At 43.9% G+C, this 13,520-nt stretch overlaps 1 protein-coding gene across 4 annotated transcripts in view; it reads right to left on the bottom strand.

Moving 5' to 3' along the window:
- MPPED2 (metallophosphoesterase domain containing 2) overlaps positions 1-10,757 on the bottom strand; it is a 210,352-nt gene extending 199,595 nt beyond the window's left edge. The window contains exons 1-2 of one of the 4 annotated variants that reach the window (XM_043973520.1): positions 10,311-10,757; positions 3,551-3,800 (exon numbers count right to left, since the gene is read on the bottom strand). In XM_043973520.1, the coding sequence (XP_043829455.1) occupies positions 3,551-3,678 (128 nt within the window). In that variant the 5' untranslated portion in view covers positions 3,679-3,800; positions 10,311-10,757. Of the gene's footprint in view, positions 1-3,550; positions 3,801-8,123; positions 8,228-8,327; positions 8,603-8,680; positions 8,702-10,310 lie in introns of those variants that run through there. The other 3 variants (XM_043973523.1, XM_043973521.1, XM_043973522.1) reach the window with 3 other exon arrangements.
- Positions 10,758-13,520: the final 2,763 nt, after the last annotated feature.

Below are 13,520 nucleotides of genomic sequence, written 5' to 3'. Positions count from 1 at the left end.
AAAAGCTTGTTGGTAACAAATGAAGATAATTGGAATACTGAGTTCTTTAGTAAATGCTGTATTAACCATTTCCAAAAAGTAAAATCAACACTGTTGATCAGGCACTGATCTCAGTAATTTGTAAGAACACAACTAAAAAAGAGAGAAATCTAAATTATTAGTGAAACCTAATCAATTCTTTAAAAACAGTAAAACAGCCATGGACCTTGTCCCAATGCTATGAAGAAACAGACCACTCCAAATGAAAACCTCTCCTATTACTTTCTTCTGAATGAATAATCAAACAACCAGCTAATATCCATGGGATATTAATGACATTCCCAGAAATCGAGCTTCTGATCCAAAGACAGAGTTGTAGCCAGAAGCCTTTATATGTAGAGATGCCGGGAGGGCAGGTTTGAACTCTCCGAACTTCATGAGGTTTCTACACTGTTGAAGGATAGTCCACTTTTGACAGAGGGGCAGAGATGAGGACACTATCAGGTTTCTAGGTGGCTATGGGGAGAAGAAACAAACACCCCAGGGTGGTGCTCTTCATGCCTTCTCAACTTCCTTGCCTTGAGGCAAAGCTTTGAAGTTCAGCCCTATTTAAAAGAAATTAAAATGAGGCAGCTAAGTGGCAAAGTGTATAGAACACCAGCCCAGGAGTCAGGAGGACCTGAGTTCAAATCTGTCCTCAGACAGTTACCAGCTGTGTGACCCTGGGCAAGTCATTTAACCATGATTGCCTCAAAAAACCCCAAAACTTAAAAATGTAGGAGTCAAAATATAGGCTAGTATGAAATAAAGCTAATTAACAAACACAATTTACTGTATTGTATTATAGACAATAAGAGATCAAGGGAAGAAAAAAGTACAGTGTAATGAAATGGCCAAGGGAAGCTTTCTGAGTTATGTACAAATTGGCATGGGTTTTGAATCAGGGCTAGGAATTTGGTGGGTCAAGAGAAAAGAGGAGAGGAGGTTGAAAGTAGAGTAGTGTGAAGGAAGACAGATCTGGAAATTCACAGAGAATGTTGAAGAAGTCAATATGGTAATCTGGGGACAAAGTAGAAAGCCTTGAGTGCCAACCTCAGGAGCTCATTATATGATATGAAAACAATGGGGAGTGCTACAATTACAAACCTCCCATTTCAAGCAGTAAATGACCATGTTATTGTTATTTTACTAATTCTCAACGCAGATGAATCTTAAAATATGCTTACTGCTTTTACCAATCACATTCAGGCCTCAGGCACTTACTATCTGTGTGACCCTGGGCAAGTCACTTAATCCTGTTTGCCTCAGTTTCTTCATTTGTAAAATGAGCTGGAGAAGGAAATGGCAAACCACTCCAGTATCTTTGCAAAAAAAAATCCTACAAAGTGTCAGACAGGACAAGTTACCTGTTATTAAGAAGGATAGGGACTAGATCAGTGATTTTATTAGCATAAGGAACTTCCAGGTTCAGAAGCTCCCTCTACCAATGCAGGTTGGTCCCCTTTCTACAACTTAGAAAACATCTACAGGTTAAATGACTTGTATAGGGTCACATGGCCAGCACATGTCAGTGGCAAGATTTGAACCTAGGACTCACCTGACTTTGAGGCTGCCTCTCAAAAGTACTTACTACATCTCTTGACAGGCATATTGATGAAGAAGGCCAAACAAATGAGAATCCTCAGGTCCCACAATCTCACTTGGTTTCCATAAGCCAATTTCTAAGAGCTTTATCCAATTTTCTCCTGCCTTGACAACCCTGACTGGGATTAGGGCCAATAAAGTTCTTGGCTATTTTTTAATGAAGGGTGCCCAAATATATGCAAAGCAGAGTTGTTAAAATCTGAATTCTGACTTCTATGTATTGTCATACCTCACAAAAGAGGAAAAATTAATGAATTTGAAAAGTAAAATATGGTCCCCAAATAATAGGTAGTCCCACTCTCTCATTTTACAGATGAAGAAACTGAGATCCACGTAGGTGAAGTCACTTACTCATGTCACAGACAGTAAGTTAAAGAGTTGGGACTTGGCCCTACATCTTTTAGCCCTAGTTCAGTGTTCTTTCCACAGACCCACTAGAATATTTATGTCTTATTTAGGGGAAAAAAATCTAATCAATCAACAGGTAAGTTTGGTCAATGTGAACATTTTTCTACCAAAGGCATAAATTAAGCTATTTTCCAAAACCATTTGAAAATAAAACAAACACTTCTGACTTAAAGAGACCCAAAATGTTTCAAAATACACAGTTCTCAGGCAAGATTTTAATTGCAATCTTTCTTTGCAAGGATTTTGCATGTGCCTGCTATTTTAGTCTCCTTGCTCTGCAGACATCTCATCACAGGTAACGGTGTTGGCTGTGGAGGTTATGCCCACAAAGCAAAATCTTGGTATTCCCACCAACTCTCCAGGGTCACGGAAAACACCTTTTTTATTTTCTTAGGATGTTGAAGTTTAAAGGATGGGTTGGATTTTTTAGTTTGGTTTTTGTTTTGTTTTTTACCTTTTTTGTTTAAAGGCCAAGAAAAGAAAAGACTAATGACAGACCCCAAGTTTTATTCTACCCAGGGTGGCCTGGCAGGCTTTCTAACCTCTCTGATCTTGGCTACAAGAGCTTCTTAGACAAGGTTCACTCCAATCTTGAATCATTCACATCAGACCCTGGGAAGGGTGTGACAGAGTGAGCTAAAGGCCTTGAATAAAGGAAAGCGGGAAGATGCCCCCCCCCCCCCCCCCCCCGTCTTATTTGATGAAAGCTCAGCACAGCTGAGGGGGATTCTGGACCAGTTTAACTAAATCACAAGTACACGACAAGGTGGGGTGGGGGTCAAGGGGCAAGGATGCCAGGGTTCGAAATTACTCGTGGCTCTACTAGTTTCCAAGCCTAGGTCTCCCAAAAGGGCGTGAGGAGGAAGCAGGGGTGTAAGGGAAGAGTTCAGTTTCTTGAGACTAACAGTTCCAGAATTCCCTAATCCTTTGTCCCCTTTATTGTTAGTGGAATGGGACAGCCCAGCACACTTTCTACTCACAAACGGAAAGACAATGGATTCAGTAATCACTGGACAATTAGCCCCAATTAGGCCTATTTCACAGCTGAATGTAAAGGGGCAAGAAGGGTGTGTGTTGGGGGAGGGAGAGGCAGAACTGTTTAAACCTTAAAGAAATAAGCTGTTGTAGGGGCAGTGGGGTGGTGATGAACCTTACACATTACTGTAGAGATCAAACCTCCACTCTTAGCTCCAACACTGAGGAGTTGTGTGACCCTGGACAAGTCACCTACCTAATCTTAAACTACTTCATCTGTCTGATTGCCTTATAATATTCCCCAGGGATGCTATGAGGCTTGGATAAGATAATACATGGAAAAGTATATTAAAAAAAAAAGGTTGAAGTTATTGATACCCAGTTTTGCTAACCATAGATCTTACTTCATCCTCCCTGGCAGAATTCCCTAATTTTTTTTTCCTGAAAAGTTTTGTTATTTGCTGTTTTGTTTTTGTTTGCTTCTCTGGGTATTGCTTTCTTTTCTTGAAAAAAAAAATCTTAAGAAACCGTAAGAAATACTTACATATGTACATGCGGAGGCTGGAACCTGCTCTGGTTGATGTTGTAGTGGGTGAAGGCCTGGGTTGGGTTCGAGCTATACTCATCCACGGTGATGGTGACTTTGCCCTGAGAGGGGATCCCATGTGCCATCCTTCCTCCTTATACTCATGAGCAATTCACAACTTTCCAGAGCAAAGGATGGAAGCAGGCATTGTGTGTCGCAGCCAAAGACGGAACCCAAGGAGCGACTTACTCATCAAGGCCCTGAGTCTCTGAAAGCAAGAAAACAGAAAACAAAGAAACTTCATTGAAAAAAAAAACTTCCAACTGGACCAATGAACGAGAAAACTGAGATTTCGTGGGTAACTGTAGAAGTCAGCCCTGGGAATTTGGGTTAATTCTACACAAATACCATTTCTCCAACTTATTTCCCCTGTCCCCAAAACCAATTTTGTGGGGCTGTTATTTAAAACAGAACACTTGGCTGCAATCAGATCATCTCAAAGGTGAACCCAATCTTTCATTTTAATTGTGCCACTTATATGAATGACCAATATGGGTACATTCACAGCTGAGGTTGAACCTAATTTTTTAAAGTTTCATATTTTATGAGTCTCTTACTAATTTTTTTTATTAGCCCTAAGATTTTATTGATATAGCAAACTCCCAGACAAGGAAACTCCCAGAACCAGTCAGGCAATTTAATAGTCTTAAAAAGTTTGCCTGGAGCACCGGCCCTGGATTCATGAGGACTTGAGTTCAAATCCAACCTCAGACACTTGACACTACTAGCTGTGTGACCCTGGGCAAGTCACTTAACCCTCATTGCCCCACCCCACCCCCAAAAGTTTGCCTGGAGCTCTAAGAGATTAAAAGACTCCATCCACCAGGGTCTTACAACCAGTGTGTGCCACAGGTAGAACAGGCCTTCCTAACTTTGAATTCAGCCTTCCATGTCCCATTAAGCTAAATAGCCTCTCTTGTTTCTAAATATATTTACACGCAACTGAAAATCCCGAAATTTATGAGGTTACACCTTGTTTACAAGGGTCTGCACAGAGGAATTGCTTAAACTGCCTTCTTCCTTATTGGATTAATTTCACTTTTTCTCTTGACATCTTGAAACTCAATGTTACCCAGGGGTATATACAATAAAACAGAGAATAGAAAATGCTATTTCACTTTTACTTAGGTAAGTGTGTGTGTACATATACACACATATATGTGCAGGTGAAGGTATATGTGTGTAGGTATACTGTGTGTGTATATATATATATATATATATATGTGTGTGTGTGTGTGTGTGTGTGTGTGTATACTTCCCTTGTATGTGTGCGTACAATTATACGTGTGTATACATGCATGTGTGTTTCACCCTTGAAGGAAATCTGGAACTTAAACAGAATTTGCAGCCCCATTCAACAATGTTCCACCAGCAAATGCATATGTGCTAGCAACCCTCATATGATAGTATACTTTATCTTTGCTCTAAAGCTATGTATAATTTTGTTAAGCTAATGGGAACACCATGGGACTCACTCAGCAGGAAAGTAAAACACATACAGCACTTGGAATGCACCAGTCACCTAGGATATTTGTAAAGTGATGTGTGTGTTGGGGGAGAGGGTAGCATACCACTATATCATTTGTCAGGTATCTAATTACGGAGCACCTAATTCTTGGTGCTATATAATTGGTTATTAGTTTTATACACTTTAAGAGGAAATGAAGAAATGGCTCTGACCTCTGGTCATTTTTGTTTAAAATGTTGGCATATTGTGATCTGCTATCACAAAGGGGATTTGTCTGTCTTTGGCTCAGAGATGGATAGGTATATTTTCACAATTCAGACCTGCACCAAACTCTGGAGATGGTTCAGAGCTCTAGACCAAACACAGACACACACACACACACACACACACACACACACACACACACACACACACACACAGAGAGCAGCAGCAGCAGCAGAAGCAGCAGCAGCATTTTCCCAGGGCAAGATGCCTTCTACATGTTCTAAGCTCCTCAAATCAAAATGTGTTTACCATGTGTTCCGTTAAAGCTTCGGCAGTCTTTGCTGGGATCTAAAAAATAATATTTAGAATGCTAAGATTGGATTTAAATTTGGCATAGAACACCTCAAACACCCTGCAAAAGGCAGATGGCCTGCCATAGGCCATTTATTTTATTATTTTACAACCCCAGGCCTGTGTAGCCTTCCATATGCTATCTGGGCTAAGACATTCCACAGCATTCCACTCAAATAATTTGCCTCCTTCCTATTAGCAAGGCGGGCTAAATAACATCCACCTTGCCCGCTCTGCTAATAGGCAACCACAGTGTCCCTGCCAAGAGATGAATCACTTGTGATTTGGCATCTTGTAGGGACCATCATCTCAGGGCTCTCTGTCTCTCTCTCTCTGTCTCTTTCTCTCTCTCTCTCTCTCTCTCTCTGTCTCTCTCTCTCTCTGTCTCTCTCTCTCTCTCTCTGTCTCTCTCTCTGTCTGTCTCTCTCTCTCTCCCTCTCCTGACTTTCCTGTCTCGTTCCTATGAGTCTTTATGGAGCAGTGACAAAAAGGCCCACCAGTTTCAGACTCAAATTTGGCTCCCTATCGGTGTGATGTAAGGGATCTATAAGAACTGCTTACAAATGATAATGTCACCAGTCTCCATACCAAGTTTGCAGCTGTTTCCTTAACTTCCCGTTACAATTATATTTTGCTGTTATTTTGCATAACAGTAACACGCAACACCTGCTTGAAATTGCAGTCCCGCTTTAAGTACTGTAATTCTCTTTTGAGATACAAAGTAGGAAGACTCTATGCAGGGAGAAGCTGCATAATTGCACTGTACGGCAAAGTAAATACAAATGGAAACATCTTCCTGTTACAAAAATGACTGTCATTAAAAAGAATGTTAGCCATCAAAGCTCAGAGGAGGAAAAAAAATCCACATTTTCATACTGTGGGAACTTAGTGCTTGCATAAATTAAAGAGTGGTATGAAAATTACATGCAATTCTTATTCCTCACCATCAGATCCTATTGTGTAACATACAGAATGTAAAGAAGCAAAGGAAAACCGTCATTTTTGCCCAGACTGCTAAGACCTCTGAATAAAACAGTTTGGCTTCCTAAGTCCAAGAAACAGCTGAAATGTTACATCTATTTCCTGGGGAGTTAACTTACTAATTAAAATGAATTATACATAGCTTTTTTAAATATTTAGGAAGCAGCCTGCAGTAGTTACCGCATCCCCTACCCCTTCTAGTCTGTAACATTTTAAAGGTGCAAAGAGAGATAACTTAGATGAAACAGAAATCATTTGCCCTCTTTCAAAGGGGCAGCAGAATCCTGACTTCACCTCCACAATCTTCCTCTGATGGGCTAACATTTGTAAATTTCCGTACCTCTGCCCAAATAGAACATCCTTTCATTAGCACAAGCAAGACTATGTAACTAGCAAAGGCTGAATGGGTGGCTACAGACTCATTTGAATTTGTCTCCACTGTGTTCTTTTTTTCAAATGTCTTATCGGAACAGTGCACCTGCAGTGTCTATCTCCTTTAATCTGGAGTCCTTTGAAGAGGAGTGTCATTCTGAGGCAGAAGGGAAGACTTCAAAACTTTCACAGATACCCTTACAGACCGCAGAGAAAAAGGCTGATTTCTACTCCCCACTTGCCCCCACCCCAACAACTGGGTGTTCACCTCGGCACCCTCGGATTAATTCATTTTCTACAGAGCAAGGATGTGTATCATGGTCCCCCAAAGCCTGAGAAGCAGAAACCGGCTACAGTGGCCATCTGTAACCTCAGGGATGTATCAAAAGTTATTAGTGTGATTGTTATAATAGCCATTAAGCCATATCATATTTATAAAGCAGATTCAGCCAAATAGATTTTTGCCTCTTTTTTCACATAAAGACAGTCAGCATTCATTTTGTTCACACTAACACATCCACCACCACCCCCAAGTAAAATAGTAGTTTATGTCAATAAGCCTAAAGAGAAATGGTGTAGACACTGCCAAAATCCTTGTGCTGGTGCCGGCTTGGTTATCTCTCTTTAAAAAATCATGTAAGTCTCTTTGCTATTTCCTAGATAGCAGCCACTTGTATTCTTCAGTTGTTCAATGAAAAATATTTTCAGGAATCTGGTCAGAAGCCCTTTTAAAAGTCTCCGAGTAATTAAAATATTTAAAAGAGGAGTTCACCCCCCTCCAACAAAATACCCTTCGACTCAGGACCAATATGATAAGCAAAAAAGGGATAACAGTTTGAGCACTGTACCTGTCCCAGCCTGGCAAGAAAGGGGGTTGTTCCCCCCCTTTTCCCCCACAAGAATATCAGGGGGAGGAGAGACCGAGTAACATCCCCAGACTTCGCAAGCAACTTTCTCCAGTTTCCTCCCCATTCCACTTCAGACCCTAATTATTTCTTTTATATATCACGGTGTTGCAGTAACACTCACACCAAGGGTGCTCACCCACCTTCGGTAGTAGTGCGCTCACAGCTGTGGAAGCAGAAAGTTAGAGAGAGGCTCCAAAGCTTTTTCCCCCACCCCTCACCCCCAAATATACCCCCCCCACACACACACCTGAACTTGTGTCCAGCGTCAGGTACGCCGCTGGCACACTTGGCAATGAGAAAGAAGGAACTCTCAGATTTGGGGAGTTTGAGGGAGGTTTAAAATATATGACTTAAAAGGGGGGGGCAGTCTGCCCCTGGTCCCATGGGTGCACACACACACACACACACACACACACACACACACGCACACACGCACACACACACACCCCACCTCCTCAATGGGTTCTCGTCCTGCTAGTTCTGTCTATAGCTCCCCCTCTCCTTCCCAGTGAGCACTCGCTGGCTGCTGCTGCTGCTGCTGCGGCTGCTGCTGCTGCTGTGGTTGCTGCTGCCGCCACCACCACCGTTGCTGCCGCCCCTCCTGCCACCCTGCTGCACTGGGCTCCGCTGTTGGGTGACTGCTCCTTCTTCCTTTCTTTCTCGCTACCTCCCTCTCTCTCTTTACCGGTCCCAGATTGATTGATTGCCATCCGCGCCCAATAGCTCTGACATCGCATCATCCCGGGTTTTTGTACCAAGTCCCCCTGCCCACCCGCCCCCTCAGTCTCCCCCCCACACACACACGTTATGCCTCCCCAGCGGGCTCCGCTGCTCTGGCTTGGCATCCTCCCGATGACCAATCCCAAATCGGCCCTCGCCAGAGCCCCCCGGAGCAGTCGCCGCCACGGCCACCACCGTCCACCAACTACTGGGGCGCCTTGCTTCTGTCCGAAGGAAGAGGGGGGCACCACGAGGGAGGGACCTTTGCCGGTGGTGTAAAGGACCACAGGGAGGGTGGCAATCTTTTTCTTGCACTTAAAGTTTTTCCCAAGCAGTTTTTGTTTGTCCTTGGTGTTTCACGATCAATGCACCTTTTTTTTTTTTTGGCCCACATTTAGACTTACGTGTGATGGGGGTCGGAGGTGGTGGTCGGGGGTGAGAGATGAGTTATGTTATGTAGTTGACATCGCGGGAAGGGGGACCCTGGATCCTCAAAGCCTTTGTGTATTTCCTCTCATCCCCGTACTCCCACTCCGGCGTCTCCACCTCCCCATTACAGGAGAAAAAAAATAATAATTGCCCTTTCCACCTCCTAGGCCGCAAGACCCTGGATTTGCAAGGTTTCCTAAACCCTCCTTCGCTTACGGGGACCCTACACTAGCAACTCCAGTTTCTGAATAAAAAGAAACAATCCTTCACGATTTTTACTTTTCTAACCCCCACCCCCTGCCCCCCTCACCCCCCTCACCTCCCTCACCCCCACCCCAAGCTGTGCTCGTTCCAGCACCGGCGGAGGGGGCGGGGGAGGCAGCGGAGGAAGGAGTGAGGTTAGGGTGGAGGGGAAAGGGTGAGAAAAAATACACACACGCACGCACACACACACACACACACACACACACACACACACACACGCAACACACACACACACAGAGCCACAGACACGCGCGCGGGGCTCCCGGCGCAGAGCCGCACAGCCCCCCTGTTCACAATGCCTGCCGCTCCCGGTTAGGCGGCTTTTCCTGTAACTGTACTTTGCATTCTGCACCCCCTGGATCGGCCGCCGCCGCGGCCGCCGCCGCTGTTGCCTTGGTCTCCGGCAAACACAATGCACCCCGGCCTAGCCCGGCCGTGCTCTAACATTATAACCCCGAGACTTTCTAGTAAACAGGCAGCCGAGCCAGCATCCCCACCCCCCATCTCCTCTGCCTCTCGCCGCGACCAAATCACTTCCCTTGCAGGGCTCCCTATCTCCTTCTCTTCCCCACCAACCCCCTTTCTTCCCCCTACCCCCCTTCGTGCCACCCCCCGGTAGGAGAAAGACACCCTGGAGAGGTCGGGGTTGGGGGCGGGGGGGGGCGCGTGGAAGGGAGCGAGAAAATGGTTAGTGGGGGAGAAGACAGCTCCTAAAAATAATTCTCTTTCACTCCTGGAAAACAAAACCCCTTTAAACGCTTATTCCGAGTCATAAAAATTGCACTAAAGTCGCCTTATTGTTATTATTTTAAAGAGCAGCCAGGAGCAGACGCTGCCTGCTGCCTCAGATCCAGCCCGATCCTCTTCTACTTGTACATGACAAGGCACCTCTAACCCGCGGCTTTGTGTGTGTTATTTTTTTTCCCCTTCCTTTCCATCTGATTCCACCACCACCACCCCCTCCCTTCCCCTCCTTCCCCGCTCCCTCCCACCCACCCCCCTCTCTAACGGGGTAGATTACCTTTCTCTGGCTGGGATGTGGGTCTTGGAGATGCCTTCAGTGCTCTGAAAGGAGCCGATCCATAGGGGAGTTGGAGAGAGCTGGCTAGAGAGAAGGAGAGAAGGAGACAGGGAGAGAAGGAGAGAGGCGCTGGGGAGGTGGAGGTTGGTGGAGGCAGGGCAGAACCTTCGACCCTGGAGGTCCCACCGGCTGGCTGGGTTGGAAATGAGAGGGAGAGAGGGAGAGAGAGAATGAGAGCAGCCTCGATCTGAGGAGAAAAGAGAGCTAGGGAGAGAGGGAGAGAGAGAGAGAGGGAGAAGGAGAGCGAGAGGCGAGCTGGAGGAGAGAGCAGAGCAGTGCAGTGACAGGGACTGCCACTGGGGTCAAGGGAGCAGAGCACCAGGAAACAGGGCGGCCAAGGAGCTGTGTGTGTATGTGTGTGTGTGTGTGTGTGCGCGCACACCCAGACACACAGACACACACACGCCCCGCCAGCTCCTCCTGCAGACTCCCACTTCACTTCCCCCCACTAGGAGAAGGGGGCCAAGGCTTTCCTCGGCCAAAGTGCTGCTCTCCTCCCCTCAGAGGAGAACCTGGGGGAAGACAAGGGGAGGGGAAAAGGGCTGCAAAGGAGAGAAAGGCAAAGAGAAAATCTGCTCTCTGGTGTCTCAGGTCAAAGGAGGCAGCAAGCAGCTGAGCAGCAAATTCAGGATCATAATCATCGTTGTTATTCTAATAAAAAAAATAACCAGGGCGGGAAATTCTAAAGCTGGAGAAATAATGAGAATTCTCCCTTCCCCACCCCCATGGGCATTTTCTGCGAAGAAAACCCAGAGCTTTGGACCTACTCTAGCTGTCAGGCCCCTTGGCACCTCCCCAGTCCAGAGAGGCTTCCACTGGGCTGCTGCAGGCTTTAAGCAATACTCGGATAAATGAAATAGGCTGCAATTTCCTTGCGATCTGCTGCCCTGAATCCTTACCTTGTGGAAGGGCGGCTTCCTTTCCTCAACCCCTTTTCTAACACACACACATACACACATATACAAACTCTCTCTCTCCTCTTTTTCTGTGATCCTCTGTTTTTCTCATGTGTATGATTTTCCTCCATGAAGAAAATGATGGAAGAGGGGGGAAACTGATGTACACATAATTCTCTTTTTTTTTCCAGCTGCAGAAATTAAATCAAGATTACAATTGGGAAGGGGAGAGGCTAAGAGTCTAATTATTCCCACTTTTGCATTTTGGAGACTGTTTTCTCCTTCATTAATAATCCCTTTGTGGGGGGGGGGGCGAGCGGTGAGACAACTTAGAAGTTTTCTTTGCTCCATTTTTTTTAAAAGAGATTTTCAGATTTGCTTGCAAATAACATAAAAGCAAAAAACAAACAAACAAACAAAAAAGACCCAACCCTAATGAACACCTAGACAGTAGAGGAAAAGGGGGAAAACAATCTTTGAAAACTTGGTTGATCAGGGACGCCTGTGAAAGATGAGTTGGCCCTGTGATGTGATGCCATTGTCAGAGCTGAGGGCATGGATGACAGCCGGGTCTTCTCATTCCTTTCCAGAAGTCAGACTCAAAGATCTAGACGTTCTCCAGAGGGAAATACAATGTATGTGCATGTGAGAGAAGTGTGCTAAGTACACTATATGACAACTGACCGGACACCATCCAGCTGAAATTATAGCCCCGGAAAATAAAAAGGAGCCTTGTCAACCCTGGGTCTGTGTCCTTCAGCTGTAAGATTAATTTGTTTTCAGGTTCACTTTGGGGGTGGTGTGATCAACAGTAAAAAGATCAGGCTTCACCTGCAAAAATCACTCAGAAAGAGGAAATTCCGAGCCCTAGAACTAAGCGGAAATTATCACAATCTCCATCCCTTGCACTGAAGTGAAGGGGGAAATAACCATCACATGACTGGGAGAGCCAGAAATGATGTTTATTTGGGCTTTTTTGGAGGAGTGTTGGTTGGTTTACAATTAGATGAGAGTTAAAGTTTCAATGATGTCAAATTTAGTTGGAATTGAAAGTGCCCTGATTTTTCCTGACTGGCATAAACTCCGAGAACCAACAGAACAGGACACCAGACACCACTAGGTACGTGCCTTTTTGCTTTTTTTACAGTCTAGTAATGAATTAAATCTTGACTGTATTCATGTTTTAGAAATAATGTTTCTGCCCAGTTCAAGGTATATGTTTGTGTGTGTGTGTGTGTGTTCGTATGTGTGTACATTTTTGTGTGTGTGTGTGTGTGTATAGTATATCTCTAAAATCCTATTAAAGGAACAGACTAGCTTGACTATTTTGATTGACTACATCATTTCCCAGGAAAGTGGTCAGTTAAAAAAATTGTCATCAGTCAATCTTTTTTACTGACTGATTAAGTCATTCAAAGCAGTCTGAACAATCTGTGCATATGGACCTAGCTGAAAAACATATACATATATAGAAATATGTATGTGTATATGTATATATGTACATATGTGTAGATCTATCATAAAACTTATCCAGAAAGTGAGTGTAATAGTACCAATACTCTCTGTTTATTAGTTCTTTTTAGGCAAAGATTTTTCTTGAGGCTTAGTAAAAATCAAGTGAATGAAACTTTAACCAGCCAGTGAATTATTCTTTATTTGATTTTTCTATTTGGGAAAAATTAAGGCACATGAAAATTTAGCAACATGCCCTATTTAGTGCATGTTCATGGTGAAGAAAGAAGACTTCATTTTCTGCCCCCTCTGTTACAAGTAGTGTTTATTTGTATCAGAAGGGAGAAATATCAATCATTTAATTTAGATGATGAATTTTTATTTTGTATAGGCTACTTAAAAACAAAACAACAACAACAACAACAATACAACCAGAATATGGAGAAAATTAGGTGAATGAACCCAAACAGTAAATGAAGAGCAGTAGGTCTTTATAGCATGACTTCGTGTTAAAATAGGCTTGGATATAGCATCCACAACTATAACTATACAGTAAAGGCCTAATAGAACATGTATAAATTATTTTCCCTTGATACTAATTTTAAAGGGGGGAACTTCACCGTACTGCATTCCAATTTCTGTGGCCTGAATTTTTAAAAATAGGTTCTACCAAAAAAAAAATAGGTTCTACAACTGTCAGTGCTAACAATTTTTTATATAATGCAATTTTTTTATTGTTTATAAAGCAATCCTAAGAAGGATTTCTTTTTAAAAAAGCCAAATGCCAGAATGACAGCTCTCA

This window comes from Dromiciops gliroides, chromosome 6, assembly GCF_019393635.1.
Source record: "Dromiciops gliroides isolate mDroGli1 chromosome 6, mDroGli1.pri, whole genome shotgun sequence".
In the NCBI taxonomy this organism is placed as follows: Eukaryota; Metazoa; Chordata; class Mammalia; order Microbiotheria; family Microbiotheriidae; genus Dromiciops; species Dromiciops gliroides.
This window is presented reverse-complemented; position numbering and strand designations above follow the sequence as displayed.